General features: G+C 45.6%; 1 protein-coding gene across 2 annotated transcripts; it reads right to left on the reverse strand.

The window, feature by feature from the left end:
• Nucleotides 1–2,414: 2,414 nt before the first annotated feature.
• LOC117381742 (caveolae-associated protein 2-like) lies at nt 2,415–16,802 on the reverse strand. Of its 2 annotated transcripts, none has more exons than XM_033978751.2 (6): nt 16,341–16,802; nt 15,509–15,649; nt 15,254–15,355; nt 6,164–6,406; nt 5,913–6,047; nt 2,415–5,624 (listed from the first exon to the last, which is right to left on the reverse strand). In XM_033978751.2, the coding sequence occupies exons 1-6, from the start codon at nt 16,578–16,580 to the stop codon at nt 5,202–5,204; spliced, it is 1,284 nt and encodes a 427-aa protein (XP_033834642.1). In that variant the 5' UTR covers nt 16,581–16,802; the 3' UTR covers nt 2,415–5,201. The 2 variants fall into 2 exon arrangements, with proteins under 2 accessions (XP_033834642.1, XP_033834651.1); XM_033978760.2 differs by lacking the exon at nt 16,341–16,802 and adding an exon at nt 16,098–16,139.
• Nucleotides 16,803–20,891: the final 4,089 nt, after the last annotated feature.

Here is a 20,891-nt window from a genome sequence, read left to right on the forward strand (position 1 = left end):
ATAGGAGTGTGCGTGGCATTCTCATAATTACTATGTTAATGGTGTTGTAATAGTCTATTGGTGGAGTTTATGTTGTTGATATTGATGACTGATTGAAAACAATATTGAAGTGGTTTATGAATGGTGTCCAGGTTTCCATGAAAGACGGTATGTCATCCTCAAAGTATGCTGTCATTTGAGAGGTTGAAATGTGATGGATGAGTGAGTTAGACCAGTGTTTGATGTTTATTGACTGTTTTGATTTCCAGTTTTGTAGAATTATTTTCTTGGCGATAGTTAGAGATGTCAACAAACTGTTTTTATATTTAGGTGGTATGGTGAAAGTTGTAATAATGCCAAGTAAACATAGGGATGGGGAGGGAGGAATTCTGCAGCTCAGGATGTCTGTGAGTTTGTGTGTAACTGTGTTCCAAAAACCCTGAACTGGTGAACATTCCCAGAGTGCATGTAAATAAGTGTCTGTGACTCCCATGGTGCATTGTGAACAGGTGTCTGTGTCTGTTAGTCCCATTTTGAATTTCTTGTATTGGGTGATGTGTGTCCTGTGGATAACTTTGTATTGGATAAGTTGTAGATTAGTGTTGGATGTCATTGAGAATGTATTTTTGCAAATTTCTGTCCAGAGTTCGTATGTAGGTGGTGTATCTATATCTGTGTTCCATTTGAGTTGTGGTGCATGTATTATATTGTCTGAATGGATAAGTTTGTATAGTTTGGAAATGAGTTTCTTTGGTTTCTTGATATTCTTTATGTTTTCTAATAGTTGAGGGGGATCCAGGGTATTATTAGTTATATTAATCTTGCTTTGGATAATGGATTTGATTTGTAAGTATTGAAAGCGATTATTGTTGTTGATTTCGAACTGTTCCATAAGTTGTCTAAATGTTATGAATTTATTGTTGTGGAATAAGTGGTGAAGGTGAGTGATGCCTTTTTGTTCCCATGTGCGATAGTGAAGTGGGGTACTATTCATGTGAAAGTCAGGGTTGTGCCAGATGGGGGTGTATTTACAAGGTGCCGTGGAAGAATTAGTTAATTTTAAGGCTTTCCACCAGGCTGTCAGAGTTGTTGAAATGACTGTGTTCTTGAAGCAGTTATGTTTTTTGAGAGTAGTATTCATTGAGGGTATGTCTGCCAAAGAAAGATTTTTTAAATATGACTGTTCCAAAGAAATCCATGTGTTATTATTGTATGTTTGTCCTGTCCACTTAACTAGATATTGTAGTTGATTTGCCAAGTGATAGTGGATGAAATTTGGTGCTTCGAGGCCGCCTTGTGCTTTGTTTTTTTGTAATGTTGAGAGTTTGATTTTTGCTTTTTTGTTCTTCCAATAAAAGTGTATCATTAATGAGTCTAGTGTCTGAAACCATTTGTCCGGAGGTGTAGCTGGGATGTTTGCAAATAGGTAATTCAGTTTGGGGAGGATTTTCATTTTTACTGATGCTATTCGTCCTATTAGTGAAAGTGGTAAGTTTGTCCATCGTTCAAGGTCGTTTTCTATTGTTTTAAGCAGAGGGTTATGATTAAGTGAGAACAACTCTGACAGCCTGGGGGAAATGTTAATGCCTAAATACTTAATGTTACCTGTGTGCATACCAGGGAATGAATCCTGAGCTGCAGAACTTCCTCCTTCATCTGAGAGAGGGAGTATTGTTGATTTGTTCCAGTTGATAGTGTAGTCTGATATGGATGAGAATGTATTTATAATTTTGAAAGTTTCGTGTAATGATTGCTGTGGTTTTTGTAGGTACAGTAGAATATCATCTGCATATAGGCTGATTTTATGATGTGTGTCCGAGACGTATATTCCTTGTATGCTGTTATTTTGGCGTATTGCTACTGCAAGCGGTTCAATGAATAAGGCGAACAGCGAGGGAGAGAGCGGGCATCCTTGTCTAGTGCCCCTGTGCAGTGTGAACGAAGGTGAGGTGATACCATTAGTTGTGACTGTGGCTCTAGGTGAGGTATAGAGTGTCTTAATCCAGTGGATAAATGACTCCCCGAAGCCAAATTGATGGAGTGTGTGGAAAAGAAATGTCCAGTTTACCTTATCAAAAGCTTTTTCTGCATCTAATGAGGTTATGATTGTCCTGATATTTGATTGTTGAGCGATATTGATGAGGTTGAATAATCTACGAAGGTTGTCTGAAGAGTTTCTATTTTTGATAAATCCTGTTTGGTCGGGGTGAATTAATAGTGGTGTAACTTTTTCTAGCCGGAGGGCAAGTGCTTTTGTAATGATTTTTAAATCTGTATTAAGTAATGAAAGAGGTCTATAGCTGGTGGGTTGGGTTGGGTCTTTGTCTGGTTTAAGTAATATTGTTATGGCTGCTGTATTCATATGAAGAGGGATTTGAGATGTATTTTTTATTTCAGTCACTGTCCGGTTGAAAAGTGGTGATAGTAAATTCCAAAAGTGCTTATAAAATTCAGGGGGGTATCCGTCGGGACCGGGGGCTTTGTTGTTGGGCATCTGAAGGAGGGCTTTATGGAGATCTTGCAGTGATAATGGTGCATCTAAGAATTCAGCCATATCGGAGGGTAATTGTGGTAGGTTTATGTTTTGGAAAAATGATTTAATTGCTGTTGGATTGGATTCTTTTTCTGATGAATATAAGTTCTTGTAGAACATACGGAATGTGTTATTAATTTCTTGTGGATCATGAGTGATTTGATTTTCAAAGGTCTGTATTGATGGAATTATTGATTTGTCTTTTTTTCTTTGAAGTAAGTTTGCAAGATATTTACCAGATATATTATGTTTTTCAATAAGTTCATATTGGAGTTGTTGCATAATAAAGTTGTTTTTTTCCTGTAAAATTTTGTCTAGTTGTAGTTGTGTGTTTCTCAATTCAGGCATATTTCCGTTTTCTGTCAATGTTATTATCTTTTGATGTAATTGTTGTTCTAATTCTATTTGTTTTTTCTTTTTGTAGGTTGAATATGAAATAATTTTCCCTCTTAAATATGCTTTACCGGTTTCCCAGAGTGTTATTGCAGTGGTCTCCGGGGAGTCATTCAGTTCCATGAAGGATGCCCACTCCCTCTCTACCATCATATTGAATACTGAGTCTTTGAGTAGTGAAAGATTGAAGCGCCATCTCAAGGAAGGTTTGGTGTAGTAATGAAATTGTAGTGTTAGACTGACTGGTGCATGGTCACTAATTGAGATAGGATGAATTGTGGTTTCTTTTATATTAGACAAGAGAATATTGCTTATGAGGATATAGTCAATTCTTGAGGAAGAATGATGTACCGCAGAAGAGTGTGTGTATTGTTTTTTGTGTGGGTGTGACAATCTCCAACTATCGCCAAGTCCAAAGTCTGTCATGTATTGTTTTATTGTGTCTGTGGAATGCCAGTGTCTATTATGTCCTGCGATGTGTGAGCGGTCAAGGTTTGAATCCAGTACTGTGTTGAAGTCTCCAGCGATGATTATATTTGAAGCTTCGTTTAATTTTGAGAATATACAGTGAAAAAATGAGGGGTCGTCGGTGTTAGGTCCGTATATATTAACTATTGTAAATTTATTGTTGGACATGGTGCCATTGATGATGACATACCGTCCCTCAGGGTCAGTTATTGTCGAGAGATGGTTGAATATAAGTTTGTTGTGTATTAAGATTGATACTCCTCGTTGTCTGCTGTTGTATGTAGATGAATATATACTGTTAAATTCTTTAAATTGTAGTAGATCAAGATCTGAATTTGATAAGTGAGTTTCTTGTAGAAGGCATATGTCTGGTTTTAGTTTATGAAGTTCGCTGAAGATTTTTTTCTTTTTCGCCTGTGTGCGAATGCCACGCACATTCCAAGTGACAAATGTTAATGTGTTTGGTGTCTGTATGCACATGTGTTTGTGTTAGGTGTGCAAAACCAAGACAGAGCAGACAGTAAATGCATCATTTGAATGAACTGATAACAGGAAAAAAATGTTGAAACTTGAAAATAAGAAGTAGATATAAAATAAACAAAATTGGATAGGGGGTTGAGAAAAAGAAAGAAGAGGCATGGCAGTATATGTATGTCTGCAAGTGAGTGCGAGTGTAGGAGAGAGAAAGAGAATGAATAAAGATAAAAGGGAGAGTCATAGTCCAGAGCCATTGGATAGAGTTATTAACTGGGAGTGAGGAGACTAGTGCAGTTCTATATGTCTAAAGTAGTTAGTTGAGACCTGGGTTATATGAATCAGTTTTGTATATGAGAGAGCGAGCAAGAGAAATATAATATTATATTTAAGAAAAGGCCTGAATCACATTTGAGTGAAACTGCACTTTTCTGGGATAGTGAAAAAACATAGAGATTTAAAGTAGTGCTGCGTCGCCACAGTCCACAGGAAAAAAAAAAAACAGATTATGTCATAACCTTAAGACTATTGCTGCATTCATGTGATCTTGGAAATGCAGAAGAGCTGGCCTTCAACTTGGAAAAACAGGAATGAACACAACTCAGTGCAACTCAGATGGGAATTTCAACTGAGAAACTCGTGTGGAAGCACTGGTCTTAGAATTCCCGAGTTTATGTCACCAAGACATGAGTCTGATTGGGATTGGAGAACAGCGTGGAGACAAACTGAGAGGGAATTTATACTATATTACACCAATGGTTTTACTTAAAAAATTTAAGACATTTAAGACAAATTTAGCTTTATATTCTATGTAATTCTTACTCAGCAATACAACTTTGCAAAAGCTTCCTAGATAATTAGTTATCTTCAATTTCCCCATAAGAAACAGCATCCCGTCACATAATTCTCTGTTTACAACTACAGGGTTTCTGAACAACTCCCCATTTGAATGAAATGAATGGTTGTTGCACGAGCGCTTCACAGGCTGCTCTCATGAACCCTCTGATTTTAGAAAGTTGGATGATTATGTGGCTATTTCCGAGTTTCCAAGATCATGAATGCAGCTCTATTACACAGGGACATGACACACACAGAAAAGTTAGAAAACAAGTTAGGACTTAGGACTGTGAATGAGGAGGCTGTTCTGACAATTAGTGCTAGAAGGGTTAGTGTTAGCAGGGTTAGTGTTAGCAGGTGGAGGACACAGCGGTTTTGCCGTTTGTCTAAAAGCGTCTCCCATAATGCTTTGTGAGGTGACGTCACAATCTATTTTTAGCAACTATTAAAAGTGCTCTTATATGTATGATAATATATTTATTCTGTATTTCTCAAACAGGACTTTTGTTGCAGAACATCACTCCTCCCACTCGCCTCTGGCCCCGCCCTGGACATTCTCCTCTGGCTCCAGTTTCTTCTCTGGCTCCTCCTCCAGGTCCTTCTCTAGATCTATTTTGGGGCTCTGGTCTGGATCCTGGTCTGGATCTTGGTCTGAACTCTGGTCTGGACCCTGGTCTGGTTCTTGGTCTTGGGGCAGGGTGGAGGACAGGGCGTAGTCCGCGCTCATGCCCTCAGCGCTCTCCTGGTCCTGGCTCTGGTCCAAGCTCTGGTCCTGGCTCTGGTCCTGGCTTTGGTCCAAGCTCTGGTCCAGCTCCACTGGGGCCTCCTGCTCCTCGTGCCCCACAGATGGAGCATCGTCCTGGGGCAGAGCATCAGGCGAGTCCATGGTCTCAGCCACGGCCTCTAGAGTCTCCACCTGAATCTCAGCTGAGCCACGAGACTGGAACAAAAAGAGGATTAAACCAGGACTAAACCAAGACTAAAATAGGACTAGACCACCTCTATACCAGGACCAGGATTAAACCAGAACTATACCAGGACTAAACCAGACCTAAACCAGGACTAGACCAGAACTAAACCAGCACTAAGCCAGGACTAAACTAGGAATAAACCAGGACTAAACCAGGACTAAACCAGGACTAAACTAGGACTAAACCAGAACTATACCAGGTCTGAACCAGGACTAAACCAGAACTAGACCAGGACTAAACCAGGACTAGAGCAGTACCTTCTTGAGTCCAAATGAAACAGGAGACTTGAGTTTGAGTTTCTGGCGTTGTTCCACTGACACAAGTTTGGTTCCGATCTTCGTCATTTTCTTCTCGATGTTCTGCTTTGAAAACGCCTTCTTGAGAGAGTCCACCTGCACCAGACAAGACTGGGTTTAGATCAGACCGGGTTGAGACCAGGTTGAGACCAGGTTTAGACCAGGTTTAGACCAGGTTTAGACCACAGCCAGAGGAGCAGAAAGGAGCAGACCTTCTTGAGGCTGGATCGTTTCAGTTTCTCGGCTCTCGTCGGTTCCAGATTTTCAAGTTCCAGGTCTTGGGGCCAGTCGTCGTCGAGCTCTGCTTCCAACCCCGCCTCCTCGTCTGATGATAAATCGATGGTGTGAAGCCCCGCCCCCTCCGGCTGAGGCTCCTCCCCCTCTTCTGTGATGTCATCGCGAGGAAACGGCGGCTGGTCTTTGACGAAGACCGAGGCCGGGATCTCGGTCTGTTCCTGGTCAAAAGAGCAAGTACATACAGGTCACTCTCATATAGATACTTTACAGCTGATGTCATCAACATTCCCTAGGGGTGTGATGCTAACTGTGGGCACTGCTCTGTTTGAAGCTCTGTTACTGAAGTTAGACTTTAATCTAAGTATTGTTTTAACACAATCTGACCTTAAAAAGTCGACTTACACACGTGGACATAATTGTTGGTGCCCTTTGGTTAATGAAAGAAAAACTCACAATGGTCACAGAAATAACTTAAATCTGACAGAAGTAATAATAAATAAAAATTCTATGAAATTTAACCAATGAAAGTCAGACATTGCTTTTCAGTCATGCTTCAACAGAATTATATTTAAACATTAACTCACGAAACAAAAATGATGGTACCCCTTGAAAAGACTGAAAATAATGTGACCAAAGGGACATGTTAATACGTGTCCACTAATTAAGATCACAGGTGTCTACAATCTTATAATACAGGTTGTCACTGTGGTGTTTGGTGGCATGGTGTGTACTACACTCAACATGGACCAGAAAAAGCAAAGGAAAGAGTTGTCTCAGGAGATTAGAAAGAAAATTATAGACAAGTATGTTAAAGGTAAAGGCTATAAGACCATCTCCAAGCAGCTTGATGTTCCTGTGACTACAGTTGCACATATTATTCAGAAATTTAAGATCCATGGGACTGTAGCCAACCTCCCTGGAGCTGGCTGCAGGAGGAAAATTGATGACAAATCAAAGAGACGGATAATATGAATGGTAACAAAAAAGCCCAGAAAAACTTGTAAAGAGATTAAAGGTGAACTTCAAGCTCAAGGAACATCAGTGTCATATCGCACCATCCGTCGTTGTTTGAGCCAAAGTGGACTTAATGGGAGATGACCAAGGAGGATGCCATTGTTGAAAACAAATCATAAAAAAAGCCAGATTGGAATTTGCCAAACTACATGTTGACAAGGCACAAAGCTTGTGGGAGAATGTCCTATGGACAGATGAGACAAAATTGAACTTTTTGCCAAGGCACATCAGCTCTATGAGACAGAACATGGAGGAGGCTCTGTTATGTTCTGGGGCTGCTTTGCTGCATCTGGCACAGGGTGTATTGAATCTGTGCAGGGTACAATGAAATCTCAAGGCTATCAAGGGATTCTAAAGAGAAATATGTTGGCCAGTATCAGAAAGCTTGGTCTCAGTCGCAGGTCATGGGTCTTGCAACAGGACAATGACCCAAAACACACATCTAAAAACACCCAAGAATAGCTAAGAGGAAAACATTGGACTATTCTAAAGTGGCCTTCTATGAGCCCTGACCTAAATCCTACTGAGCATCTTTGGAAGGAGCTGAAACATGCCGTCTGGAAAAGGCACCCTTCAAACCTGAGACAACTGGAGCAGTTTGCTCATGAGGCTCAAAAGGTTGTTGTCACGGTCCCTGCTCTGCTCTCCCCGTGTCCTCGTCTTCCCTCCTCCCTCACCTGTCTGTCTCCGGAGCGGGGCGGAATCCGGACTCCTCCCACGCGCACCTGCTCCCCATCAGCGCAATCAACGCCACCTGCCGTGGATAAGAGGGGTTCGGACGAGTCACTCGGCGCCGGAACGTCCGCGTGTTTCACGTGATTATACTTTTGGCTTTGTACTTTTGATTCATGCTCGTCCTCTGTGTCTCACTGGAATCCTTTTGTCCTGCTCCAGATCTCCGTCCCAGAACCTGCTCCGGACTACCCCAGCACCCGCACCTCCGCCTTGGTATGTCCTGTATCCTCACTGCCGTGCACTGTGTCTCCCTACGCTCACGAACCCGCACCCACGCTCCCCAGCTACGTTGGACCTATGAACTCTGATCTATATGAACACTTCTATGAATTTTGTTTTTGATGAACATTTATTGTAGCTACATTTGATCCATGAACTCTGATCTCCATGAACTTTGATTTCTATGAACATTTATTGTGGCCACGTTGAACCTACGAACATTTATTGAGATTAAAGACATTATAAAACTTTGTGAGTCTCGCTACTCTGGTCCCTACGCCCCGCTGGTTACGACAGAACGTTCCGGCCAGAAATGGACCAGGCGGACTCAAGACCAGACACCACGCTTCAACAGGCGTTCACTCACCACGGTGACGTGCTCGGTCAGCACGAGAGGACCATACGGAACCTGCTGGAGCAGAACCAGTCCCTGGCGCAGCAGGTGTCCCAACTCAGCAATCAGGTCACCACGCTGCTCACGCACCTCTCTCCTGCTGCTGCCGCCGCGGGACCCGCTGCTCCGCTCTACCCTCCGGAATCCAGGAGCACCGATCTGGAGCCGTTTGCGGGGCAGCCGGACCTCTGTCGGGGGTTTCTGTTCCAATGCCGCTCCGTGTTCCAGCAGCGCCCGGCCCGTTTTCCCACCGATGCATCCAAGACGCGTTATGTATGTGGGCTGCTCCGGGGCAGGGCGCTCCAGTGGGCGGAGGCTAGGTTCTCTAACTCCGCGTTGGATACTACGGACTTCGAGGCTTTTATTAATGAGTTCAAGCTCGTTTTTAGTCACCCTCACTATCGTGCGGACGCCGCCTCCCGCTTACTCGCCATCACTCAGGGCTCCAGGACGGTGGCGGATTACACCGTGGAGTTTTGGACACTCGCCGCGGAGGTGGACTGGTCCGACAGCGCGCTCAAAGCAGTGTTTGCCAAGGGGCTCCGTGACACACTTAAGGACGAGTTGGCCTCACGGGACGAGCCCTCGGACCTCAAGGCGTTGGTCACGCTAGCCAACCGCATTGACAACCGTCTGCAGGAGCGTCGGCGGCAGGCTCGGCACTCTCCTGTGCGGCCCACGGCCCGCTCCCCGTCACCGACTGCGGAGGAGCCCATGCAGATCGGGAGGGCGCGTCTCACGGCCGAGGAGCGCATACGACGCCGGGCGGCTGGGGAGTGCTTCTACTGCGGGCGGAGGGGACACTTCGTCGCCGCCTGTCCAGCCCGGCCAAAAGAGAGAGCCCACCAGTAGCCCTGGGAGTACTGGTGGGTCAGTCACAGATCCCAGCGAACTGTAATAGACTGCAGCTCCCGGCCACCCTCTGTCTCCGCTCTAGGACTCTGCCTGTCCAGGCCTTGGTGGACTCCGGGGCCGAGGAGGATTTTATCGACCGCCACTTGGCGGAGCAGTGGGGCATCAGCCTGGAGCCTCTGAATCACCCCCTCACTGCTCGCGCCCTCAATGGTTCGCTGTTAGCACGAGTAACTCACGTCACGGAACCTGTTACTCTGCTGTTATCCGGGAACCACCACGAGTCCCGCAGATTCTATGTCATCGCCACCCCTTCCTCGCCGGTGGTGCTGGGCTACCCCTGGCTTCGGGCCCACAACCCGGTCGTCGACTGGGTCCGGGGCAAGATCGCGGGGTGGAGTTCCGACTGCCATGCTGGGTGTCTGCGGTCCGCCCGGTCTCCTGCGGAGGGGGCCTCCCCACTGAGCGGTCCCGTTCCCAAGGCCCCGGACCTGTCGGTGGTCCCGGAGGAATACCATGACCTGCAGGAGGTCTTCAACAAGGACCGGGCCCTCTCCCTGCCTCCGCACCGCCCCTACGATTGCGCCATTGACCTGTTGCCTGGGGCCCCCTTACCTGCGAGCCGCCTCTACAATCTGTCCCAGCCCGAGAGAGAGACAATGGAATGGTATATCCGGGACTCCGTGGCCGCAGGTATTATCCGCCCGTCCTCCTCTCCCGTGGGGGCGGGGTTCTTTTTTGTGGCCAAGAAGGACAAGACTCTTCGCCCTTGTATAGACTATAGAGGTCTTAATGAGATAACTATTAAGAATAAATACCCGCTGCCCCTCATTGACTCGGCGTTTACCCCTCTCCACGGTGCCACTATATTTTCTAAGTTGGACTTACGTAATGCTTATCATTTGGTGCGGGTGAGGGAGGGGGATGAATGGAAAACGGCCTTTAAGACTCCTATTGGACATTTTGAATATTTAGTTATGCCCTTTGGACTCACTAATGCCCCAGCTGTGTTTCAGGCCCTTATTAACGATGTTCTTCGTGATTTTCTGAACCAATTTGTGTTTATTTGGATGACATTCTGATTTTTTCCAGGTCCCTGCAGGAGCACAGACAACATGTCCGCCAAGTGCTCCAGCGCCTGTTAGAGAATAGACTTTTTGTTAAAGCAGAAAAGTGCGAGTTTCATGCCGATCAGGTTAGCTTTCTGGGGTTCATTATAGGGCGGGGCCAGGTGAAGGCGGATCCGGAGAAGGTCAAGGCCGTTAGGGACTGGCCAGTCCCTACTAATCGGAAGCAGCTCCAGAGGTTTATTGGGTTCGCCAACTTTTACAGGAGGTTTATTAGGGATTTTAGCAGAGTTATTGCCCCTCTCACGAGACTCACATCCCCTGCTCAGACGTTCACCTGGTCTCGGGAGGCCCAGGTCGCCTTTGATAGACTTAAGACTATGTTTACTTCCGCTCCCATCTTGCATCAACCTGACCCCTCTCGACAATTTATAGTGGAGGTGGATGCCTCCGACACAGGTGTCGGGGCGGTCCTCTCCCAGAGGTTCGACCCCCACGACCGACTGTTCCCCTGCGCCTTCTTCTCCCGGCGGCTGTCCCCAGCGGAGGCGAACTACGATGTGGGGGATCGCGAGCTGCTCGCCGTCAAGCTGGCTCTGGAGGAGTGGCGGCACTGGCTGGAGGGGGCAGAACTACCATTTCTGGTATGGACAGACCACAAGAACCTCTCATATATTCAGTCTGCCAAACGCCTTAACTCTCGCCAGGCTCGCTGGTCCTTGTTTTTTAGCCGCTTTAACTTTGTTCTTACTTACCGGCCGGGGACTCGTAATGTGAAGCCAGATGCCCTCTCCCGCCAGTTCGCTCAGGAGGAGACCAGTGCTGCTCCGGAGACCATCCTCCCCTCGTCCCGTGTGGTTGCCGCTCTCCGCTGGGAGATTGAGGACTTGGTACGGGAGGCCCAGCGCGATGACCCAGCTCCAGGTAACGCGCCCCCCGGCACACTATTTGTCCCTGACTCTGTTCGCTCCCAGGTATTGCAGTGGACTCACGGATCCCGATTTGCTTGCCACCCCGGAGCCTCCCGCACCCTGTCGTTACTCAAACGACACTTCTGGTGGCCCACCATGGACAAAGACACTAGGGCCTATGTCTCTGCGTGCGAAGTGTGTGCCCGGGGGAAGTCGTCTCACTCCCCGCCGTCGGGATTGTTGCACCCACTCCCGGTCCCGAGGCGACCATGGTCCCATGTAGCCGTGGATTTCGTGACGGGCTTACCTCCGTCCCAGGGTAACACAGTCATTTTAACCATTGTTGACCGTTTTTCCAAGGCAGCCCACTTCGTCGCCCTGTCCAAGCTTCCTACTGCTAAGGAGACGGCTGATCAGCTCACTAATCATGTGTTCCGCCTGCACGGCATCCCTACTGACATTGTTTCCGACCGGGGACCCCAGTTTACCTCCCAGGTCTGGCGCGCCTTCTGCGAGGGGTTGGGGGCCTCGGTGAGCCTCACCTCGGGATTCCATCCGGAGTCAAACGGACAGACCGAACGCACCAACCAGGACCTGGAGAGGGCTCTCAGATGCGTGGTCTCCGCCAATCCGGCCGCTTGGAGCACCTATCTCCCGTGGATAGAGTACTCTCACAACTCCCTGGTGAGCTCAGCAACTGGAGTCTCCCCATTCCAGGCCTCGTTGGGGTACCAACCTCCACTCTTCCCTTCCGAGGAGAGGGATCTGGCGGTGCCTTCCGTCCACCACCACCTGCAGCGCTGTCGTCGGGCCTGGCGGAGGACTCGGGCGGCGCTCCTCAAGGCGGGGGCCCGCACTAAGATGATGGCTGACCGCCGGCGCATTCCAGCCCCCAACTATGCACCCGGGCAGTCGGTTTGGTTGTCCTCAAGGAACATTCCGCTCAAGACGGACTCACGCAAGCTTTCCCCCCGATTCCTTGGTCCGTTCAAGATTGACAGGGTCATCAATGACTCTGCAGTACGACTACAACTTCCCCCCTCGCTCCGCATTCATCCCACGTTCCATGTCTCACAGATCAAGCCGGTCCGCACCAGCGGTCTCCTTTCCTCCCTCTTCTCTCTCTCTCTCTTTGTACAGTTATAAACATGCCCCCCTCTCTCTTCTTTTCTCCCCCTCTCCTCTCTCTCTCTCTCTGTACAGTTATAAACATGCCTCCCTCTCTCCTCTTTTCTTCCCCTCTACTCTCCTCTTTCTTCTTTTCTCCCTCTCTCCTCTCTCTCTCTGTAATTATAAATATGCTCCCTCTCTCATCGTTTCTCCCTTTCTACTCTCCTCTTTTCCCCCTCTCTCCTCTCTCTCTGTACAGTTGTAAACATGCCCCCCTCTCTCTCTTTTCTCTCTCCGCCTGTAGTTATAAACATGCCCCCCTCCCTTCTTTGCCTGTACTTGTCCTCTCGCTCTCCCTCTCTCTTCCTCTCCTCTCCACATTCTCTTCCCTTCTCTTCTCTCCCCTTTCCTCTCTCTCTGTTTTTGAGAGCGTCTCCACGACAACGGCTCAAACTCATTTCTAAAAGCATTTCCACATTTTTCCACTAACGCCCAAATACGGACATCCCCCACAGAAGACATGCTCTGATTGGCTCCTGGAGTCACATGACTGCCTCAGATCTAAAAACATCTGCAACAAACCAACTCCCCCCTAACAAGCACAAGTACTACTGTGATACTACTGCAAAACTACCGGTACCACTGCAATATTACAAATACAACTGCAATACTACTACTGCTACAAACCAACTCTCTTCTCACAAGTAAAAGTACTACTGTAATACCACTACTACTATTATACTACAAGAACTACTGTAATACTACTACAACAACTACTACTACTGTGTTATCTTGAGGTAATAATTTACTCAGACTTGAACTTTAACAGCCACATCAAATCAGTAACATCTGCAGCTTTTTACCACCTAAAAATACTGCAAAAATCAAAGGTATACAGTCTAAACTTGGAGAGACTAATCCTGCATTTGTCTCCAGTAGGTTAGACTACTGTAACGTCCTGCTCACTGGCTTCTCCAAACGAGCGTTAAGACAAGTGCATCCAGAACGCTGCTGCTCGGGTCCTGACTAGAACCAGGAAGTACTTCACACATGTGTCCTGTGCTCAAGTCTCTGGCTCCTGTGGCTCAGAGAATAGACTTTAAAGCAGCTCTGTGTGAACAAGTCTCTCCATGGACCAGCACCAAAGAACATCTCCCACATGTTGGAGCCACATGAACCATCTCACACTCTGAGGACTTCAGGGACCGGCCTCCTGCTAGTGCCCAGAGTGAGGACTAAACATGAGAAACTGTTTTCCTGAAGATGTTTTGACAATGTTTAAATCCAGGCCCCAAACTGCTCTGTTTAGCTGTGCATATGACTGAAAGGATTTTATTCTGCGCTCTTCTACTTTAATGTTAATGTTATGAGGATTATTTGTGATTATTTGTTTTGATTTGTTGTATTTTGATTTTAATGTCTTTCTTATTCTGTAAAGCACTTTGAATTAGCTTGTATATGAATTGTGCTATACAAATAAACTTGCCTTGCCTTGCCTACTACTACTACTACTACTACTACTACTTCAAAGATCCCTCTCATGTGCTCAGACAATATGAGCTCCTGCAGTCTGGGAGGAGATACAGGGTTCCTTTATGTAAGAATAACAGGTATAAAAACATGTGTGTTCCCCAGTCCATAAAATGTATTAACAACATGGACTGACTCTGCAGAGGTGTGGAGTGATTGTATATCACTCGTGTTTTATTTTTGTCATTTGTTATGTCATGTCTGTATGTTAATGCTACTGACCCTTGCTCCCAGACATATTTCTCCTTCTGCTACTACCACAAAACACAGAACAAATCTGAACAAATTCAAACTTGATGAATCAGAGCCCATCCCAGATCTGGTCCAGAGCCAAAGTCAGAGCACTCACTAACGACTTCACTTTCTATTGAAAAAACATGGCCCCTCTCTCTGTAAATGCTGCTGTCAAGCTTGTCATTCTGACCATAAAATGTTGGTTTTAACCTGCTTTGCATGACCCTAGGTTTTTTATTTCACTATTTTGTCTACAAATCAAGATATGAATATTAATAACAAACAAATCAAGCTCCAGATTAGCCACTATAACTGCTAGCCTCAATGAGCTTCATTTGGAGCCGAAAGCTATGGGTGACGTCATGCTCCCTCAGTCCAATGGAAATATACAGACTATGGGGTTATCCTGTAATTGTGTTTCTGGAAACAGGAAGAGAAGGCAACACTAGAACAATGATGAACCCAGAGGAACCCAGAGGAACAATGAGTTCATTAGCTTCAGGAAACCTTCATTCAGCTGATCCTCTGATTGGAGAACATCCAACACGGAACATCTAACACGGAACATAAATACAACACAGAATATTCCACAGGTCATGCCCTGCTCAACTTTGGGTACTTTATTCCAGATGCCCTCCCCTTACCTTCTGTGTGTGGTCATGCAGGAGTGATTTAGGGCATGAGGGTAGATATGGCTTTTCCTAGAAGATTAAAACTCTGAACTGGTTTCAGCTTCTGGGTCTTGGTTAAGGGCTGTTGGAGGGGTAAAACAGGGTATTAAGGGGGTATATGAGGTTTATGGGGCTTTATTACCTGGAGAATTAAGATTCTGAACTGGTTGCAGCCTCAGGGTCAGGGTTAGGGGCTGTGTGAGGGGTAATTGGGGGTAATGGGGGTATATGAGGTCTATTTGGCGTTATTACTTGGAGTAGGGGGCTGTGTGTGAGGTAATATAGGGTAATAGGGCATAATAGGGGGGTAATAGGTGGAGTATATTACCTGAAAGATTAAAACTCTAAACTGGTTGCGGTCAATGAGGTGGGCATGGTTTGCCTCCAGTTTCTTCACCTGAGCGCCCTGTTTCTCCATCTGAGCACGCACCTGGAACACGAATAGATAATAATATATATAAATATATCCACATGGTAATCAATAAACTTTGTATAATCATACACAGTTATTCTGCACTTAAGTGTCTGAGCGTGCATGGGGGGGGGGGTATGTGTATGTATATTATTATATATACACTATTACCTCTTTCATAGTCACAGACAGCTTCTTGCTCTTGTCCAGTAGTTTGCTGACCGTATTGGCTGTGTGGCTGTGGCTCTTGGACAGTTTGGTCATGTCGGCCTGGATCCCTCTGACCACACTCTCCATCTGCACCTGATGCACCTGTGACATCATTGTTACATCAGTGAGGTTGCAGTGACATAACCTCCTGTTTGTGTGTAGGTGACATCACTTCCTGTTTGTGTGTAGATGTTAAACAGTTAAACTCAGGTCTGACACTGGCCATTAGCAGCTCAGTGCCACATTCCACATATGACTGTGTACCTACAGTATTTTAAACTACTGCCGTACTTTGAAGTACTGCACATAATACAGCAGTACTATATACTGCAGTACTTTATACTACTGTACAAAATACTGCAGTACAAACTAAGTACTACTGTACATTATACTACAATACCACACATTTAACAGTACTACACATTACTGTTGTACCAGAGAAGTATTAGTATCTTGGCCTGTTCCACAGGTTCCTGTCAGAGCTCCCTTATAGTTTGATGTTTATTTATTAGTTTAAATTAAAATAAGTTTTAGGTTTGATTGATCTGACCTCCATGTTGTGCTGGTCCCTCTAATACAGGTTTATACCAGTTTGACATGTATGTTACAGTTTTATGTTGGTTAAAATGAGTTTAAATATAGTTATTATGTTATATCAGACCTCCATGTTGTGCTGGTCTCTGTAAGGTTAGTGCTACATACAGAATGCAGGTTTATAACAGTTTAACTCGTATGTTAGTTTTAGATTAGTTGAAATCAGTGTGTATATAAGTTTAAATATGTTAAATGTAACCTCCATGTTGTGCTGGTCCCTCTGCACCGTGTCCAGCATTAGCACCAGTTTGTCCAGCAGCGTGAGGACCGTGATGGCGTTCGGACCCGAGTCCTGGTTCAGGTCTAGACTAGGGTCTAGGACCTGGTTCAGGTTCAGACTCGGGTCTAGACTCGGGTCCAGACTCGGGTCCAGACTCGGTCCTGGGTCAGAGCTCGGGACCTGCAGCTCTTGGCTCTGGTGCGTCTCCAGCGTCACCATCCTCTCCGTGCGCAGGCGCAGAAAACTCCGAAAACTGAAGAAAACTTGTGTAAACTGAACCGAACCGAGACAGAACCAGAGGAACAGAACCAGAGGAACAGAACTAGAGGAACAGAACCAGAGGACCAGCAGCGGCAGCAGGAGCAGCGGCAGTACCGGGCAGAGTCGCGGGACAGTCCGGGAGCAGAGTTTCCGAGCCTCGCCCTTCGCCGCAGCTCCAGCCTCAGTCCGGAAATATTTAACCCGTCACCTCCCGACGGCTCCCGAGAGCAGAGTGTTGTCCCGCTGCAGGAGGGCGCCAGTGGGAGGGAAAGACACACTCAGAGATAAAAACATAGAGCTAAAACGCATGTAAAAGTGAATACATTTGGTATGTAAAGGTGCACAATGTAACTTTTCTAGTTAGGGGTCCACCCGCTGCTTGTCTCCATTGCTTTGATTGGGATGTTGCACAGCATGGCATTAAGCTTATCTATCTTGCATCATAAAAACATGCATGTGTGGAGACAAGGGCTTCTCCATGGAGGTAGATCAGTTTTATTCCCTACTGTAGAATATTCCAGGCAAAGCAAAAACGAACCCCTAAACAGAAAAGTTGTGCATTTTTAAGTAAAATTAAAATAAATAACAAAATGGGTGCCACTGTAAGAATGTTTGTTTCTGGTGTAAGCCTCAAAGAGGACCAGGAGACTGAAACATAAAGTCAGAAGGGTTTAATGAGTTCAACACAGGTAAAGTGAACAATGAAGCTGTTAGGAAAAATATCGGTGCTTAGCTCTTCTGCATAACTATTGCCATAGTTTATTATTGTATTGTTATTGTTCATTATTGCAGCAGTGCTTATGAGAAGACGAGGACTTGATTACAGCTGTGTGACGCAGATATATGTTCAGGACATGTACAACACATTCTACGTCTATCTATAAATCTAATCAAATAACTGAGCAGGGCCATGACTTATTGATAGGCATGTACTGACTCATGACTGGCCACCCTGGTTAAACCAATTCAATTCATTTTTTTCAATTCATTTTATTTTTGTAACGCCCAAAATCACAACAACAGTTGTCTCGAAGGGCGTTCATGTTTTGATTGATGGGGGAAACCGGAGTACCCGGAGGAAACCCATCCAGACACGGGGAGAAACATGCAAAACTCCACACAGAAAGGCCTGGGCAACCCGGGGATCGAACCAAACCTTCTTGCTGTGAGGCATGAGTGTTGCCACTCAGCCACCATGCCCCCTACACACACAAACCAACAAAGTATGTGTCAGCAATCGGAGCAAGAGACAACAAGGATGCTCTGATAAGACTGTGCAATGTGCCAAGAGGCCTGCCTGGCCTGGGCACCAACGAAGAGCCACTAAGTCTAAACCATGGTTGCCTCCCACTATAGCCCATGTGTCAAACTCAAGGCCCGGGGGCCAAATACATGGTAAATTAAAAGGTATGATGGTCTTAACATGTCATTTTATCAAGAGATATGTCATTACACAGCCATATTTTTTATATCTGTGCAAATTTATACGCAATATTTGAAACTTGATTAAGTAATAAACACAGAAACAGTTCATTAACAAGTTAAAAAAGTAGTTACATTTATTTTACATCTGGCCCTTTGAGGACAGCCATTTTGCTGATGTGGCCCTCGGCGAAATTGTGTTTGACGCACCTGCACAATAGTATGCATATAAAAACTCATTGTATAGGCGTAAACATTTAGTCTCTGCCTGGGAATGTCAGTTGCACAGACTCCGTGTACAAGTATTGCTCTTGACTGGGTGATTGAGTAAATTCCTTTCTGAACTTTATCTCTGTTTCAGGGTTATTCTTTGTCTTAGCAGAAACTAATGAACACGAGAGGAAAAGGCTAAATTCCCCAACAAAGCAACAGACTCTACCGAAAGGACAGGTGGAGAGCCCTGAGATGTGCATGTTGACAGCATTTATAGGACCCCCAATGCGTGTGTGTGTGTGTGTGTGTTTGTGTGTGTGTGTGTGTGAGGGTGTGGGTATGAGGAGGGTCCTTCTTCTAGTCTGAACAGTGTCTTCATAAGGCCCGCACTGTTCTGCATAGTGCATACAGCCCAATGGTGGGCACATGTTATTTACTCTAGCTGTAGTAAATCAAGATAACAGTTGATGTAGTGCTGCACTGCTAAGTTGCTAAGTGTAGATACCTTACACCACACAACACACACACACACACTGTATTTAAAACACACATTTTTCCCAGGTTTAAAGGGAGCAGAGGAGAGTCTTACCCCAACCCTGTTGAACAGGTCTGAGGACTAAAGTATGACTAACCATAGTCCAGGTTTAAAGCGCTGAGAGTGGAGGAGGGTCTCACCAATAGTCTCTGGTCTCACCCTACCTCTGTCTAACAGGTGTGAGACATCATCTGATCAAGGACTAAAGTAGGACAAGGTCTGAGGACTAAAGTTGGTCTAACACAGTCCAGGTCTGAAGCCCTACAAAACTCAGGCCGCATTCAGCCTTACATTCTCTCCCACAGTTTATATACAGACACCATATATATATATATATATATATTATATATATATATATATATATATATATATATATATATATATATATATATATATATAGATAGATAGATAGATAGATAGATAGATAGATAGATAGATAGATAGATAGATAGATAGATAGATAGATAGATAGATAGATAGATAGATAGATAGATAGATATAGATATATATTTATCTAAAATTCTCAGAGCTTGAGGGTTCTGCGCAGTATCTTTGCTGTTCCTAGTACTGCGCTTTCGTGGACTGAGATGTCTGATATTTTTTCTGGGATCTGCTGGAGCTACTCCTCCAGTTTGGGGGGTCACTGTCTCGAGTGCTCCGACGACCACAGACACCACTGATACCTTCACCTTCCAGGCCTTCTCCAGCTCTTCTTTGAGCCCCTGGAATTTCTCTAGTTTCTCATGTTCTTTTTTCCTGATGTTCCCATCACTCGGTTCTGCAATGTCCACCACAACGGCTTTGCTCTGTTCTTTATCCACCACCACAATGTCCGGTTGGTCTATCACCATTCTGTCAGTCTGTATCTGGAAGTCCCACAAGATCTTGGCTCGATCATTCTCCACTACCTTTGCAGGTGTTTCCCACCTTGACCTTATGGTTTCCAGTCTGTATTTTGCACAGATGTTTCTGTACACTATGGCTACACTTGGTTATGCCGCTCCATGTATGCTTTCCCTGCTCCATCTTACACCCTGCACCCTCTATTGCTCTAGTGCTCAATACCTGCTCCTGTGCAGCCAGGATGAGCCTCTGTCCTGACCAGCTCTCTCAAGCCATTAGTAGGATTTCTTGATATCAATCACTTCAGTTATGTTCTGGTGATACATCCTGTGCAGGGGCTTGTCCTCCCATGATGGTTCCTCCAGCACCTCTTCCACTGCGCTCCACTGTTGGGACCTTGTCCTTGATGTACTTATGGATATTGGATGTTTCATCCTGGACAGTGCCTCTCACATGCTCTAGTCCTCAGACTCCTTCCTTGTAGCCCGGGTACAGTCTCAGAGTGCTGCATTTGGGATGGAACCCTCTATGCATGGTCAGGAGCTTTCGGGTCTTAACGTCTGTGGTCTGTCCTCCTTTGGCCAGCTTATAATTCCGCTGGGTATCTGATTACTGCCAGGGCATAGCTGTTTATTGCCTGGGCCTTATTCTTGCCATTGAGCTGACTCTTTAAGACTTGTCTTACTCATTCGAGGTATTTGGCTGTGGCTGGTTTCCTTGTTTCCTTTTCAAGGTTGCGATTTGCTTGTGGGATACCACGGTACTTGTAACTGTCCTCAGTGTCTGCAGTGTCGTTCCTTCTGGGAGTGACACTCACCCCTTCTGTTTGGACTACCTTCTCTCTTTCTGAGACTCTTTCCTGGATGCCTGCCACTGTGACGGTGACTGGATTCTGTTCAGGGAGGTTGCTGTGGTCTTCTCTCACAGCCACCAGCCACTGTGCATCACTGTTATGTGATGCCTTCTGCCATATGCCTTTCCACTACCTTTCAGTTTGCAGTCTTGGTGGGTCTGCTCTGGTGTCATTACTCTGCCATTAAGCGTACACTTTTTGTGTTGAGAACAGACAGTTTATTCATCTGGCTTCATTATCTTGCGTGTACGTCTTTAGGCAGCTGGCCAAGGCTTGGAGTCTTTGTTTGGCAGTTTTACAGTGCTTCAGGTATGGGCATCTGGCTGTACCTCTTGGGCACTAGTTTTTTCATTGCACCCTTCTGGGCCTCTGACAGTTCGCTCACTTTTCTCCGCACTACCTT

This window comes from Periophthalmus magnuspinnatus, chromosome 2 (genome assembly GCF_009829125.3).
Source record: "Periophthalmus magnuspinnatus isolate fPerMag1 chromosome 2, fPerMag1.2.pri, whole genome shotgun sequence".
Lineage (NCBI taxonomy): Eukaryota > Metazoa > Chordata > Actinopteri > Gobiiformes > Gobiidae > Periophthalmus > Periophthalmus magnuspinnatus.

Bases quoted from the DNA above. Each gene is read 5' to 3' on its own strand.
- LOC117381742 (XM_033978751.2), bottom strand. From the start codon at position 16,580: ATGGTGACGCTGGAGACGCACCAGAGCCAAGAGCTGCAGGTCCCGAGC. The intron at 6,407-15,253 runs GTAATATACTCC...TCTTTTGACCAG, and splicing joins TTAGAGTTTTAATCTTTCAG to GAACAGACCGAGATCCCGGC. The intron at 5,625-5,912 runs GTACTGCTCTAG...TTTTTGTTCCAG, and splicing joins TTTCATTTGGACTCAAGAAG to TCTCGTGGCTCAGCTGAGAT.